This window comes from Sapajus apella, unplaced genomic scaffold (genome assembly GCF_009761245.1).
Source record: "Sapajus apella isolate SASKATOON/1434 unplaced genomic scaffold, GSC_monkey_1.0 scaffold18, whole genome shotgun sequence".
NCBI lineage: Eukaryota > Metazoa > Chordata > Mammalia > Primates > Cebidae > Sapajus > Sapajus apella.
Window position 1 is genome coordinate 5010127 of NW_022436958.1, and position 17310 is coordinate 5027436.

Here is a 17310-nt window from a genome sequence, read left to right on the forward strand (position 1 = left end):
CAAAAAAAAAAAAAAAAAAAAAAATAATAATGTTACTCTGGTTAAAATCTGTGCAACTTAACTCAAATGGTGATATTCAAGGTTAGAATAAAATAAAATGAAAAAGCCCACCAGAGCTAATATGCATTATGTCTAATTAGCACCCACTTTTTCTTTTTCTCTTTTGGGAGGCATGACAGATAACAGCTACTACTATAATTTCCCTTAACAAAGATAAACCCCAGATTACCCCCTTCCACACCTGGAACCATAAGATTGCAAGATACAATAAAAATGTAAATAAGAGAAAAAGGTCTGAATAAATTTAAGCAATTTGATTATGTCTACCAATATACTTATTTATCCACTACTTAATTTCTTTCACAATTAAAAAAAATTTCTTTCTTTCTTTTTTTTTTTTTTTTTTTTTGAAGATAGGGTCTCACTTCTATTGCTCAGGCTGGAGTGCAATGGTGTGATTATGGCTCATTGCAGCCTTAACTTCCAGGGCTTATATGAGTCTCCTACTTCAGGAGTAGCTGGGACTATAGGTGCACACAACCATGCTTGGCTAATTCTTTGTATTTTTAGTAGAGATGGGGTTTTGCCATGTTGCCCAGGCTGGTCTCAAACTCACGGGCTTAAGCATCTGCCCACTTCAGCTTCCCAAAGTGCTGGGATTACAAGCATAAGCCACGGTGCTGCCCAGCCAAAAAATTCATTTTTTAAACACCTTTTCCAATAAGATAAATCACTGTAGTTTGTAACATTGCTACCACAGTAGTGTTTTTCGTTAGACATTAACGATGTGTTTATGAAGTATCTAACCAATTAATCCTATGAATCTAAATCTATCTTTTTAAATCAACATATGATATAGGACACAAGTTCATATATTATATTATGTGCTTTAATACGACCATTTTTCAAAATTGCCAAGGTAATTTAGAATGGAATTAACAATTTCAATTTGACAGAGATACCTTACCCTTGGAATGATACATGGATACAACATTTCAAGAGAAATATGTATTTATGTCAAATACTTTTTTCTTTCTTTTTTTTTTTTTTTTTTTTTTTGAGACGGGTTCTCACTGTATCCCAGGCTGCAGTGCAATGGCACAATCTTGGCTCACTGCAACCTCCACCTCCCAGGTTCAAGCAATTCTCCTGCCTCAGCCTCCTGACTAGCTGGGAATACAGGCATGTGCCACCATGCCCAGCTAATTTTTAGTAGAGATGGGGTTTCACCATATTGGCCAGGTGGTCTTGAGCTCCTGACCTCAAGTGACCACCCACCTCGGTCTCCCACAGTGCTGGGATTATAGGCCTGAGCCACCACACTGGCTATTTATGTCAAATACTTTCTACTTAAGAAAGGAATAGTTTAGCCAGAAGAGGTAAGTCAAATTATGGCGAAAACATTTGGCTCCTATTAGTAGTCTCAGCAATACTTTTTTCATTATTTTTTTAATTATGTTGAAAGATGGTAGCAAAATTAAAAAAGTTATTTTAACTCCTTAAAATGTGACTACTAGCATGTAACGCCCAGTCTTTTTTTTTTTTTTTTTTTTTTTTTTTCTCGTGTAAATAAATTTTTTTGCCATGGGCCTAAGGGAAAGTCCACTATTGAAAATTGTGTGAACAGCACAAGCATCACCACTTCCTGCCCCCGAAAGATGCTCACACATATGCCCAATGTCCTTGATTTTACATATATGAGGGATGGGATAAAAAAAACCAAAGGTCAAAGAATAATCAAAATTTCTTCTAATGTGTTCTTCAAATTTTCACTTAAAAAAAGTAATCTAAACATTAAGAAAAATTATAACATATGTACCTCCACTTTCAGAAAGCTTTCCCCGGTATATTCTGTCTTCTACAACATCTGTCCAATAAAGTAAACTTTGATTGAAGTGAAAATCAAGTGCTATTGTGTTTCTCAATCCAGGAACAAGTAGACTATAGTCTCTTTTGTGAAGATCAATCCTTCTGATCTCATGACGAATAGAAAAGATGATGAATGCTTCAAAAGGATCTGAAATTAAATTTATTTTTAATAGGCTTATGAAAATATAAACTCTAGTAAGTGGAATAAAATGCTAGGGATTGAAATATATTATTTAAAAGTATAATTTATTATATGATTCTCTGTCTTAAAAGAGCAATTTCTTGTAATCCAAAATTTAACAGAAACTTGCAAAACTTAGGTTTATGTTTATTCATTAGAATAGGTATTAGAGAGTTTTTATTCCTTGGATTTACATACACCTGATAGTGATTAAAGAATAGAAGAATTATTGCCATACAAAGACAAAATGGGACATTTTCTGTTTTTTTGTTTTATTTTTTAGAATTTCAGCTGACAACTTAAAGCTCAGAAACATCACCATAGGAATTGCTAACAATTGGCTAAAACTAACTTTGCTACTCTGAGCTAACTATCCCATACTTACAGATCCATAGAGGAGAAATATCCAACAACAAAAAAGATTTCTGTAGTTGTTGGACTTATAGTTAGGGAGTGCTTCCCATAAGAGAGAAGACGGCAGCTTTCTGCAGAGTCCAAAAACATCGTAACTCTATCATTCCTCACAGACATTTTTAGCCTGAAATAGGTCTGAATAGGGAGAAAGGGAAGAAGCTTTGAAAATGGATATGAGATTAAAGTTTCTTTTAGTATTTTTTGTGCCTAAAAGAATGTTTCAATATCTGAAAGTTACTAAAATTATGTTCTTATTTCAAAAATGTGTCAAACCCTAAACTAATTACTGCGAGACATACTGATGTATATTGTGATCACTTAGATGTTGCAGTTATTTATTGCACAGTATTGTCTTTGCTCTGTGACATTATTGTGAGCAGAGCTAACTGAAACAATATATCAAAAACATGTACAGAATAGTTCCAAATAGCTCTCAATAAAACAAGTACTCTTAAAATGTAATATCCAGGACTCAGCATTTTTAAAATAAAGAAAATGTTTGTGTTGGATAAACAGTTGTTTAAAAGAAAAATACCTAATTTTAGATTATCTCTAATGTTAGTCTTTGATACAGTTTGAATTAATTTTTGTATATGGTATGAGATAGGCTCAGATATCATTCAATTGCATGTGAAAACCTAGTTCTCCCAGCACTATTTCTTGGAACGGTGATTTGTTTCCTCCACTTATGTTCAAACTTATCTCATACCATAGACAAAAACTAACTCAAACTGTATTACAGACCTAAATACAAGAGCTAAAATTACACAAGTATGAGAAGAATACATAGGTGTATACCTTAGTGACCTTCGATTATGCAATGGTTTCTTAGCTATGAGACTAAGACTTAAATCAGTGACTAAGATGATTATAACAGAAAAGATGGATGACACAACGGATGGGAAGGATGTAGAAAAATTAGAACCGTCATACACTGCCAGTTAGCGATGATAAAAAATGCAGTTACTTTGGAAAATAGTTTGGCTCTTCCTTAAAATGTTAAATATTGAGTTACCATATGATCCAGCAAATTCTAACTCTAGTTGTATACCCAAGATAATTAAAGATGTATGTTCACACAAAACTTGTACATAAATATTCATAGCAGCAACATTCATAATAACCAAATATGGAAATAATTCATATGCCCATCAACTGATGTGTAAACAAAATTTTATTTATTCACATGATAGATATATTAATCGGTACAAAGAAAAGAATTACTGTTGTATGCTAAAACAAATAAAAACATTATGCCACGAGAAAGAAGCTAGTCATAAAACATATATTGCATGATTACATTTAGATGAAATGTCCAGAATAGGCAAATCTTTAGGGGTAGAAAATAGATCCCTGGTTTCCAGGGCTGAGGGTAGGTATTAACAGGAAGTGATTGTTAATGGGCATGGTGTTTGCTTTGGGGTGATTAAAGTGTTCTAAACTTAGATAGTTGTAATAGTTAAACTGAACTGTGCACTTGAAAAGAGTGAATCTTATGGTATGTAAATTATACCTCAATCTATCTGTTATTTTAAAAAGTGGTAATGACTGTAAAAACTTGTAAAGTGTATAAAACTGTACAAATACTACTTTTAGCTCACTGTTAACAGTCCAGTTTCATATATATCACTAATTTTTAATTCATTCAGTGTCATTTCTATAACCTTACTCAGATCTGAAAAATTTTCTCTCTACAGGAAGAAAATAAGGAATGCCAAAAATATAGTTCAATTTCTTTTCTGTGCATTTGAGTTAGTTGAATAAAATATTTACTATTAGTAAAATTAATGGAATGATATCAACTCAAAGAATTCAGAAAATAAAAATGAATTAACTCAAGTAAATTTGAAAAGAATAATAAATATAACTTCAGTAATTGATAAAAGACCACAAAAGATATTACTAGCAATTCCAAAGCCATTCGTCTAAAAGAACAACAAAATCTAGATAGACTAGACCTATGGCAGGCTTGATTGTTTATCTGCATATGTAGACATACACACATATATACACATACATATATAGAAATATAAGTTAACAATAGGAAGAGTGAAAATAGAAAAATAATATAGAAAATAAAAAAGATGAGTAAGATATGCCTATTAATAATATGCTTGAAAATATGTAAAATAAGTTAATTCCTAGAGAAATGTGTTAGCAAAATTGACTTAAAAAGAAACAGAAGGCCTGGTATGGTGGCTCAGGTCTGTAATCCCCATACTATGGGAGGCCGAGGCGAGTAGATCACCTGAGGTCACGAGTTTGAGACCAGCGTGGTCAACAGGTGAAACCCCATCTCTACTAAAATTACAAAATTAGCCGGGCATGGTGGCAACAGCCTGTAATCCCAGCTACTCAGGAGGCTGAGGCAGGATAATTGCTTGAACCTGAGGGGAAGAGGTTGCAGTGAGCCTTGATTGTGCCACTACATTGTAGCCTGGGCAACAAAGTGAGATTCCGTCTCTAAAAGAAAGAATAGATAGATAGATAGATAGATAGATAGATAGATAGATAGATAGATAGATAGAAAAATAGATAGATAGAAAAATACATAGATAGATAGATAAATAAATTGAAATGATATATAAGCATTGCAATAATTGATTTAGTAGAAAAAGCATACCCTCCAAACTAATGTGAGAAAAATAAAAACCTACAAGACTAAAAGTAATTTAACAAAGCGGTATTCAAAGTATCTACACAGACTGCTGCCAGTGCACAGACTTAGTTACTAGTCCATAATGAAGTCACGTAATAATTGAGAGTATTTTTAAAAAAATTACATACCAGTTAAAACAGCATGACCATACCCATTTTATTGGGCAAAATTGAAATCCAAAAATTATCAAAACATCACACATGGAGTGCTTCCTATGTACCAGAATTATTTTTAAACTTTTTTTTTTTTTGACAGAATCTCCCTCTGTTCCCCAGGCTGGGGTACAGCGGCATGCAACTCACTGCAACTTCTGCCACCCAGGCTCTAGCAATTCGCATGCCTTAGTCATCTGAGTATCTGTGATTACAGGCATGTGCCACAATGCCCAGTTAATTTTTGTATTTTTAGTACAAGATTGTACTAAAATTTTGTATTTTTAGTACAAAATTGTACTAAAATTTTGTATTTTTAGTACAGGCTTTCTTCATGATGGCCAGGTTCGTCTTAAACTTCCGACTTCAAGTGATCTGCCTGCTTTGGTCTCTTAAATTGTTCAGATTACAGGCATAAGCCACCTTGTCCAATCATTCTTTTTTTTTTTTTTTTTTTTTTTTTTTTAGACAGAGTGTGGCTCTGTCACCAGGCACCAAGCTGGAGTGCAGTGGCACAAGGTCGGCTCACTGCAACCTCCGCCTCCCAGGTTCAAGCAATGCTCCTGCCTCAGCCTCCCAAGTGGCTGGGACTACAGGAGTGAGCCACTACACCCAGCTAATTTCTTTTTTTTTTTTTCTTCAGTAGAGATGGGGTTTCACCATGTTGGCCAGGATGGTCTTGATCTCTTGACCTCATGATCCGCTCACCTCAGCCTCCCAAAGTGCTGGGATTACAGGAGTGAGCCACCTTGCTCGGCTGTCCAACCATTCTTAAACATTTATAAATCCCAATTTATACAGTCCTCAGAAAGCCTTATGAGGTAGGTGATATCACCCCCATTTTACACAGGAAGAAACTAGGGTACGGAGGAATTACTAACTACCATGCCAAAGTCACACAGCTAGTGTGAAGGAGAAGCAATGTGACCCATGATGGTAGGTAGTGTTAGCAAGAATGAGGAAATTTCATAAACTGCTAATGGTAGTGTGTATTTCTACAACTATTTTGGAGACATATTTGACTATACAGACTTGAACATGTGTAACTGATGATACGCGTACACTTGAATATGCAGTTCAACTTCTGTACATTTTCACACATAGACATGATAAGACCATGCACTACAACATAGTTTGATATAGCAAACTCCTAGAAACAGCCTTAAAGGCCACAAATAGAGGAATGAAAAAACTGTAATCTTTCTATAGAGCAGAATGTTATAGAGCAGTTAAACCACAAAACCATATTTATGAGTTAAAAAAAAAATCTAGTTTCAGATGTGTACATAATGTATATAACTTGTGTCAATTTAAAAGCACAGTTTTGTATGATGTTTAAAAACAGAAACTATAAGGATAGAACAGATAAACCAAGCTCACAAAAGAGGCTGTGTCTGGGGATGGAGAAATTCATACGCAGAGGGCTTCAAAGTGATCTAATGTTTTATTACTTTCAGAAAATGATTTAAATTATGAATGATAAATTCTAAATATTAAAAAATACTGGCTGTTGAATACATTATTCTCATTATTTCCAAACATGTTTGAGTTTACTATAAAATGAAAAGTGATTAAATTATATCTGTTTTCTTTGAACAATGACCTTTACATTGACTATCTTATTAAAACTGCTCATAATCTTTTCAAGTTCTTGTATTCTTTATAGTCATCTTATGTTGATAAAATACCTGTTTCATAAATATTTACTTGACTAAAATAAACAAATAAACCAGTTTACAAAGGTCAAAAATCAAACTGTAAATTTTCAAATGATTTTATATTTGAACTCTTAATCTAGATATCTTCTTTAAGTGCCTCTACTTTTAAGATTTCTGTTGATTTATTAGATTATTATTTCCCCTTTGAGAAAATAAAGTTGTAATGAATAATCTAATATGTCATTTCATAAACCAGTGGGAAATCATGAAGATAGAATTTTAAAATCTCATCTTATAATGTTTTTTACTTTAATTAAATGAAACCCTGTAAAAAAAAAAAAAAACAGTATGTGGAAATAAAAGAAGAATTTTCTAGATTGTTTCAATCTTGACATAGCTATATTAACTTATTTTGGGGCAAATCAATTTAGAATGAATATAAATAATACGTGAAGTAGCCATCCATTTTTACTGTTTTCTAACAATTCTTCTAGTATACTAGCTTCTGTTTCATATATGACTGAATTTAACAGCTCAAACCAGCGTATTATCCTCTTAACAGAGAAGTGGCCTGAAATCTTTCTCCTTTAGCATATAACGAGAGATGAGATATGTACAAAATAAAGAAGGTTACAATTTATATTTTTTATAACTGATGAATTTCATGTTTATAAATCTAGTGCATTACAAGAAGCTTTTAGCAAACACTCAGAAGACTCTGGTCTTCTATGTACAATTCTCTTCTTGGTTTTTCTTTTAGTCCCACTACCGATTTGCAGAATGATTTTCATAAGACAGACTATGAAAGCAGCAGGTGAGTTGTCTAAGAAAAAGAGTCCTTCTTCAGATCCTTTCAGGGTAAATTGCTATTACAACCATAGAACTAGCAATTTTATGTGAAATCCCCTGATTCTTTACCATATATATAATATCATCAAACAAAAAGTGATATTGCTGTTACAATGTTTTCTCTCCTGCTACTTCAGAGTTTTTACTGTATTTTCTGTTCTTACATTTAAGAATTTATTTGAACTTTTCTATCCCATCATCAGATACATTTATTTTACACAATAGCAGCTTATGAAGTAGTAAGCGGTATATTATTTATCTGTTCCAATATATATCATGACTTGCTTCTCTTCATTTCTCCAGCTATAGCCATACTGGAGATGAATAAGAGTTAAATATTTCTGAAGAATAATATACAGGTAGGCAGAGGAAATAGAATCTATAGAATGAAAGCCAGGATGGACTTTCAAGTATTATTCAAACTTGTACATATATAAGATTATGTCATCAGTGGTCTTTCATATTCTTTTAAGAGCCAATTTTTTGATTTCTCTTTTAGTAATTTCCAAATATTTCTGGATTTTAAAAATATCTCTGCTTTGTATGTCAAGTTCGTGACTTGCTTTTTTAACTCACCAATTCTTTTTATTAACAAGTTGTAAGAATCTCCATTTGAGGTGTGTGTGTGAGGGAAAGAGGAACACTCATCCAGGTAAGAGGTGGGCTAACAACAAAACCTGCATTTCTAGGATATAGCCCAGTGTCTTTTACTAGATTGTACTAAAGAAATATTTTTATTACATAGATGAATAAATGATAATTGTAAAATCCATGAATGAATAATAAGCCTAGAAGACCCTAAATATGACAAAAATGATTATGGGAGGAAGAAGAAATATGCAAAACAATGAATCAAACACAGGAGTTTAAGTGAGGGAAGCAGATGGACAAAGAGGACTTGTTCAACAGAGGTCGCCATGGATGAAGTTAATAGATGGGTGACTGAAAGGAGACGATATCTGAAATCTCTGAAGTTTAGAACACAGAGTTAATTTCTTCAAATTAGTAAGAAAAGGCAGTAATCTTAATAAGAGAATGGCCAAAGGAACTTAAGGCTAGTGAGTATATAAAGAGGTACCCAAACTCATGAGAAATAAAAACAGTGTAAACAAAAGCAATGACATATCATGTTACTCCTATATATTAGGGGAGAAAACTACAGAGTGGATAATTTTGAGAGCTGCCAAGAATGTGGGAACTTAGAGAGTGCACTGTTGGTACAGATGTAAACTGTGTAACCATTCTGAAGAGGAACTGGTTCTACTTAGTCATAGTAAGTAGAAGCACATGTTGTGATTCAGTTATTGGTTCTAAAGGAATTTTTATGTAGATCTGTAAGAATGCAGGTAAATGTATGTCTATGGAATCATCATTTGAGCGGAGAGTTAGAGGCAACTTGAGTGTATTTACATGGTAGAATGGAAAAGCATAAAATATGTGTACACTATATAGTGATTAGAAGTAACAGAGTAGGTTTAAACAGCACAGTTCATAGAGACAGTGCTGACTAAAAAGAGTAAATGACTATAATATGTATGATAATAGCATTTATATAATTAAAAGATTGTGTATGCAAAAACAACAACATAGATGCATAAGAGAATATATGAACTGTATTGAAATGACTTCCTCTGGAGACAGAGGTAAGGAAGAGGGGTAGTCTTTAGAAATAAAAGTAAAGAAAGAGAGACCAAGGGAGGGCATGAGGAAAATAAAAATATTTCAGATACCAATGATAATACTATGCTAAGAAGTGAGGAGTATAATCAACTCAACCCTTCCTGCCTGATCTTCAAAAGATAAAGAGAGGAAGCGAGATCATAAATATGAGAATAACTGAAGAAAAGAGTAAGGGCCCAACTACAATAATCATTTGCTGCAAAATTTTCATGTCTCATAAGGGATATAAGATATTTTGATTCAATCTCCACTTTGAAAGTGGATACCATGATAACAAAAGTAAGATCATGAAATGTTGGCTATTTAACGGGATCATAGGAGTGTATTGGCTCACAGCACAGAGAAATTGCCTGGATCTTTGTAGTCGTATACAAATGCTCCTGCTTTGGGATCAGGAAGAATAAAGTTCAAAGCCTTTGCTCTAACATCTCTTAGTCACAATCTCTTACCCTGAGCAAATGAAGTGATCTTTCTGGATCTTCACTTCAAAAGGTATAAAATCAGAGTTTTGAGGCATTTATCTGGTTCTTAGGAGTAATAATCATATTTTAGGTGTTTGATAAATGGTAGCTATTAATAACATTATAATTATTAACTTGAAATAAACTACTTGTAGATAAGGTAGTTGTGAAGAGTGTAGAGGATTCAAATTTCCAGAGAGAAAGTGGACGATATTATTATCAAGTCATAGATAAGAGTGATTGAAATATGTTAAGCAGATGATGAAATGAAGTGAAATATGTGAAAGTGCTTTACATATTCTTAGTCATCCATATACTATCATTACTCATGATGAAAATAGCAATAACGTGCCTAAAGTCAAAGCCCACAGTGGATGATGAGGAAACATCAGGTTGAAGAGGGAAAATTAACAAAAATGAAGAAGGCTCTGAACAGCAGATGGAAAGGTTTCAGGTTAATTTCATAGATAATAGAGGGAAACCATTAAAATGCAAACAGAAACTGATATGTAAATGTGTCATTTTCTAAAGAGAGATAAACAGATGACCAGATTTTAAGTCCCTCACAGCTTCATTCTCCTGATGGCTTCACCTTTATCATTCACTTCTCCACAAGGCAGTGCATCTGCTTATCGCTTTATTGTTTATCTTGACCCCTTTCTGTTAATTTTTATCTTCCTGGATCTGGATTTTCCTCTCTCTTTGTCAGTAAAAATACTATATTTTTTTCAAGTTTCAATATCTGCCTCCTCAAAAACTGAAGAAACAAGAAGATAAAAACAAATTTGCTAGAGAGAAGATCGCCATCATCATTAGAACATATGTATCTCCCAGCCTGTGCTATGGTGCAGATGCCACTTAATTGTAGAATGAGATCTGAATCCAAGAAACACTGCAAAGAAAAAATTAAGACCCAAAGAGAGAAGGCAGCAAGGAATTGGAAATAACAAAGATAAGTTGTGATTGTGAGCCCTGAAGAGCAAAATAATACTGCAACTATTGACAGAATTATGGATTCTTGAGGGAGAAGAGAAAGGGGACATTTAGCCAATTAATCATGAGGTGACCTGATGATACCTGGGGAAGTAAAATTAGATAGTAAGAAAAATGATAGGCCAGGCACGGTGACTCACACCTTTAATCCCAGCACTTTGGGAAGCCGAGGCAGGAGGGTCACCTGAGGTCAGAAGTTCAAGACCAGCCTGGTCAATACAGTGAAACACTATTGCTAAAAAAAAAATACAAAATTTAGCCAGGCGTGGTGGCACACGCCTGTAATTCCAACTACTCAGGAGGCCGAGGCAAAAGAATCACTCGAACCTGGAAAGTGGAGGTTGCAGTGAGCCAAGATTGTGCCACTGCACTCTAGCCTGGGTGACAGAATAAGACTCTGCCTCAAAAAAAAAAAAAAAAAAAAAAGGAAAATAAAAGAAAAGAAAACAAATCAAGAAGAAGAAGAAAGAAAAAAAAAAAAGAAGAAAAATGAATGATGTAGTTGGAGATGTAAATGCCACAGCAATCAGCTCTGGGTGATAAGAGAAGATCCAGAGTGGAAAGGAGTTGTCCAACGAAACACAGTTAGAGGCATGTGAAAATTATGCTTCGGGTACTGGACACAGTATACCAAAACACAACCATTATATTTATGCATTTTTGCACTTATGTTTACAATCTTTCTTAAAAATGATTTAAATTAAAAAATAAATATAATTTTAAAAACTCAAAAATGAAAAAGAATGAGAGAATACAAACAAAAAATTTAATGTGAAAATACAACCTGATTCAGGCTGAGACTTTTTAAAAAATGCTATAATGTTATCTGCAATGTTACTAGAAATATGCTGCCACCTTGCCAGTGGGCTGCCTACCAAACAGCAATGAAACCAGAAGAAAATGCAATTGAAACAGGAATTTTTTCCTGACCCCTTCACAGGACTCACAAAAGGGGTGGCTTCTTTACTCAGCCTGAAGCTCTCAACCCCTCCTTGGAGAGGGAGCGCGCAGGTGAGTGGGCGCAGAGGCCAGAATAAATGTTTCTGGGCGCCAGCAGGAGCAGAACTCTGTGTATCCCGGTGGCAGCCTCTAGGGGGTACCCATGAGCCCTAGAGCCTCGGAAGCATATTACAGTGCACTCTTTCACTTAGTCGTCAGTGGATAGCTTAAGTGTTGAACAGCTCTGTGTCACAACCTCCTGTATCCCAAGCTCTTGTTGGGTGTCCAGGAAAAATCAGCTGGTACAATGAATTGGAGATGGTAAATGCAGGGGATTTTATTATTGATGAAAATGGCTCTCAGTGGGATGGAGAGCCGAAAAGGGGATGGAGCAGCAAGGTGGCCATCCCCTGGAGTTCAGCCCTCTCAGGCCAAACTGTTCTCCAAGGTCCTGCCATCAAGCCATCCCTCTGAAGTCAAACTGCTTCTAACCAAAGACAAGCTGCATTTTTTACTCTTCTCCTTTGCTGCTCTGTTGCCAATGAAGCCTGGGGTTTTTAAGGGTACAATATCAGAGGGCAGGCTGAGCCAGGGTGGTTTGGGAAAAGGCAACATTCCAGCAGGAAAACAGAGAGGTAAAGCTTTCACTTTGAGCTGCATGTCCGGGCTTGGGGGTGGGACCCTCACAGGGAACCGCCCTGTTCTACCCAGGATTTCCCTGGCCTCCTGTCCATATCAGAATCAGCAGCATATTTTAGGTGACCATAAAGGAAATCAATACTTCAGAGAGAAGTCATTAATAATTGAATTATAAGTAATAATAATAAATGAGTTAAATTATTAATAAATGATTTAAAGAGGGACAATGTAATTGAGTATTGAGATATAAAAGAAATCTGAGATTTTAGATACATTAAATAAAAATAAAAATTATAAAAGTAGTATTTATGAAAGATCATTTTATTTAACTAATAAGATACTAGGAGTGAACTTAGGGAAAACAGAATCAGTTCTGCAATTCAGCAAAATCCAGACTGTAAAGAATCAGAGAAGGAAAGAGTATAAAGAAATGAAAAAAGATGAGAGAACTACAGAGGAAAACTCAATGGGAAAAAAAGAATGGAACAATCATGGCTGCAATTTGAAAAACTACCTTTTCTTTTACTTTTGAGACGGGGTTTCCGTCTTGCTCAGGCTGAAGTGCAGTGGCACAATCATGGCTCACTGCAGCCTCAATCTCCTGGGCTCAGCCAATGCTCCTGCCTCAGTCGCCTGAGTAGCTAGGACCACAGATGCGCACCACCATGACTGGCTAATTTTTAAGTTATTTGTAGATGGGGGTATCCTTATGTTGCTCAGGCTGTCTTGAACTCCTGGGTTCAAGCAATTCTCCTGCCTCAGCCTCCCAAAGTGTTGAGATTACAGGTATGAGCCACCATGCCCAGCCAAAAGACTGCTATCATCTTTTTTTTATTTTTTTAATGTAAAGAGGGATAAGGACAGGTATTTGATTCAATAGAAAGAAACCATTTTCAAAGAGGGAATCAACTGAAGATAATGCAAAAGAGAAAAATGAGCAAGAAAGAAGAAATTTATATTTTTAAAGTCCAGTAGTAACTAGTCAATTTGTTTTTATTGAACTGTGAATTTGCTACTTTTCTAAAACAGATGGGATAAACAAATTACAGAATAAAGCCTTTTTTTTTTTGCATGCACAAAGTGCATCATACATTTCAGAAAGAGATTTATTACTAGCAGATAATTATTCACTTAAAATGTTTTATTGTAACTTTAAAAGATGAAATATACTTTTGCTTTTCTATAAAATGATGAACAAAACCAGTTGGAAAATATAGCAATCTTAACACTGAGAAATCATATGGTACTGCTAGAGTTTGTTGGGGCTCAGAAAACAGTGCCCCAAAGTGAAGACCTAAGAAGCTACCTCAGAAGCAAAGTCTCTCCCCGACCCTTTCCTGCCTTCATGTCTTTCATGCTTCATTCTCTCCTTAGGTAAGCTGTAGTAACTAGAATCTTCCTTTCCCACAGCAAATCATAGAAACTAGCAGCCCCTTTCTCCAAAGCTGGCCATAAAGCCTAAAAAATATTATTCTAACTTTCCCTGACTATGATGGTTAATATTGAGTGTCAACTTAATTGAGGTATGCAAAGCATTGTTCCTCGGTGTGTCTGTGAGGCTGTTGCCAAAGGAGATTAACATTTGAGTCACTGAACTGGGACGGGCACAAGCACTTTCAATCTGGCTGGGTACCGTCTAATCATTTGCCACCACAGCTAGGAGAAAAGCAGGCAGAGGAATGTGGAGAGACTAGACTGGCTATGTCTTCTGGCCTCTATCTTTCTCTCATGCTAGATGCTTCCTGCCCTCAAACATCAGACTTCAAGTTCTTCAGCTTTTGGACTCTTGTACCTACACCAGTGATTTTCCAGGGGCCCTCACACTTTTGGCCACAGACTGATGGCTGCATCATCGGCTTCCCTACTTTTGAGGTTTTGGAACTCAGACTGGCTTCCTGGCTCCTCAGCTTGCAGACGGCCTATCAGGGAACTTCACCTTACAATCTTGTTAAGTCAATTCTCCTAATACAGCTCTCATCTATCCTATTAGTTCTGTCTTTTTAGAAAACCCTGAAAAAGACACCAACCTTTGTGTTTAGGAGCTGGCCCTAAAGAAATTGAAGACTCTCATTCTAGCAGGGGTCTGGCTCATATCCTGGAGGAAGGAATGCTGTCCAGACAGGTTCAGAAGAATCAGAGCAAACAGGTCTTGCTGGTTCCCTCCCAGCCATCTATTAGCATTAGATCATACCCTTTTTGTCCAATAATATTTCTAAACATCTGTCCATACTTAATTGAGCCTAAGCATAAAATATTGTTAGTTTTTCCTAGATGTTTGGGTCTTCATTCTGCAAGCTTCGGTGTTACATAAAACTACCATCAGGTTCCCACCCAGGACTAAGCCTGGGGAATGCAACCCAGCTGGTGTGAGTCCTGGGGCTTTCCTGCCTAACCATCTGGCAGCTGAGCTGTAGGAGGAATGTGGGCTGAAGCACTAGGACAGGAAACAGTGCCCTTCGCACTCACATGGAATCAGCACACTAAACTGGTGTCTCGGTTTAAGGACTTTGGGCTGAGTTCCCCTTAGAATTGCAGGCCCTAACAAGCACTCTCAGGGCTTGATTTGTCCAACAACAAGATGGAGAACCTATCGCTTTTGCTGAAACAGAAGTTCCCTTTGCTGAAGAACTTCTCCTTGAACAACACAAACTGTTCTGCCTAATGATATTATGAAATCCACACACAAAAAAACCCAAAACTAGAGATGCTATACCTAAATGGCAGTCACCTGAGAGAGCTGCCATCTACATTTGGGCAACTGTCTATCTCATGACCTCTCTGGGAACCAACTGGGAGAACTATCACCCAACTTTGTGCCTAGGGCACTGGATGTGGCAGATATTTCCAAGAACCAGATTCAAAGTATACCTGACAGCTACAGGTCATCAAACTCAACCTCGACTAGAAGCAGATATCTCAGGTCTCAGTAAAGACATCTTGCTGTCCTTGCCTTAAAATTATTCACCTGGGAGAGAACTGTCCTGAGCTCAGCATGCTTCCACGGAGCATCTGCAGTGATTCTCAGATCTGCCCACTTGCTATGGAAGGTAATTTTTTTGAAATAAAGAAATTTCTAGAACTTGAAGCCTATGATAAGTACATGGAGAGGTTCATGGCCACCAAGAAGTTTGCATGACATTCTCCATGGGAGAATGTCCATGGGAACAGGACAGTTCCATGGGAACCTTACAGGATATTGACTTAGAACCTGTTGGAGTGTGGCTGCTTCAAAGTCTCCTGTTGTCAAGGGTATCTGCAATAAAACGATACTCCAAGAGATTATGTTTTACTCAATGATATTTTTTCCCTTTCAAGGCTCTTCTCAATTAAGCTAAAAGAAAGGAAATCAAGAGACAGAAACACCTCTTCATTTGAATCATGGGTATAGCAGTGAGAAAGTTGGTCTTCAAAATCATCATTAGTTTGGCATTAAGAAACCAGTAGATAGCTGCTATTTTTATGGTGACGGAGTGCTGCCTGGTAACAGAATTTTCTAACTCCACACCACAGCTTGAGATTTCATTTAGTTTCAATATGTGAGCTTTCACAAAGTCAGTTGCCATTTCATTTCTATGTTAACACTTCATATTTTTATGAAATTCAAATAATTCATGAGAGGCTGGCGTGGTTAATCTAAGGATTTATGATTTTATACCAGTCCATCAGGTCAATTGCAGTGTTCATACTTGGAATTTAGGATTTACATAAATATGTGACTGTTTGTCTTGATTTAAAAAACTATGCTTTGTCAGAGAAGCACCAATACAATACTAAGAAATATTCCTCAAGGCAGCAGTAGCAAATTCTAGCACCTTATTGACAGAGGGCTCTGAGGAGCTAAAACTCTATATGCAACACTTACAGGATAAGAGCCATTTTCATAATCAAGATTTTCTGGAAGGTTTGTTAGAAATAATGTCTTCTTTCTGGTAATCTTTCCTCCTTTTTGTATTTGTAACTCTACTAATCAAATTGTCTATCAATAAACTCCTGTTATACCATTTTAAAACAAGAAACAATAAACAAAACAAAAAACTATGATCAAATAAATTTGCTATGATTTTCTCTTGTTAGCCTGTCTTTGTTATAGGAGAGTTATCTATGATCCTTGTGATGGGGAGGAAAGGGAACACCTCCTTTCTGCCCCTACAGCTCCATTCTGAGCTGAGTGCAGAGGGGCCAATTCCCTTAGGAGAGTTATCTTTGTACTTGGTCACCTGGATTTAAATGTTGAATTACTCTAATATTAGACATAAGATGTTATTTATTTCATATGGTATGTAACCACTCTAAGACACTCAATCATTTTGTCATCTGAAGCCAATTCTCCAATAATGATAACAAATTTGTCTGTGGTCAATATTTGATCTATTGTTTTTCCATCCGAAACATGTAGATGAATGAAATGACTATTACCATCACAACAAATTGCTGTTTTTCAGGCTCTCAAGCCAATTACTTTCTGTAAGAATATTGAAGAAGAAAGTGTAGAATAAATGTCTACTATACTTGTTCTCTGGGACTCAAATTTTAATGATCAGAAGAAAACTACTGCAAAAATAATTACAAACAAAACAAAAACAAAATTGAAAATAAAAGATTAAAATAATATAATCTCTAAAAGAATACAATATTTCTTAACTGTATATTATTTTCCCAGAATTGGACTGGATATTACATAAAACACAAGAGAAAAGTTTATAACCTGATTTCTAACATGAAGGTTTATATTATTTTATTGGAAGATAAGAAATAAGGGAAGAAAATGTCTAGAAATATAAAACAGCCAATTAAAAATGTGATAACATATATACAA

The 17310-nt window shown here is 35.5% G+C and overlaps 1 protein-coding gene across 2 annotated transcripts in view; it reads right to left on the minus strand.

Annotated features, from left to right (window-relative positions):
* LRP1B (LDL receptor related protein 1B) overlaps positions 1–17310 on the minus strand; it is a 1894725-nt gene that overhangs the window by 639236 nt on the left and 1238179 nt on the right. For both annotated transcript variants that reach the window (XM_032286208.1, XM_032286207.1), the window contains exon 24: positions 1820–2017. In XM_032286208.1, the coding sequence (XP_032142099.1) occupies positions 1820–2017 (198 nt within the window). The remainder of the gene's footprint in view (positions 1–1819; positions 2018–17310) is intronic.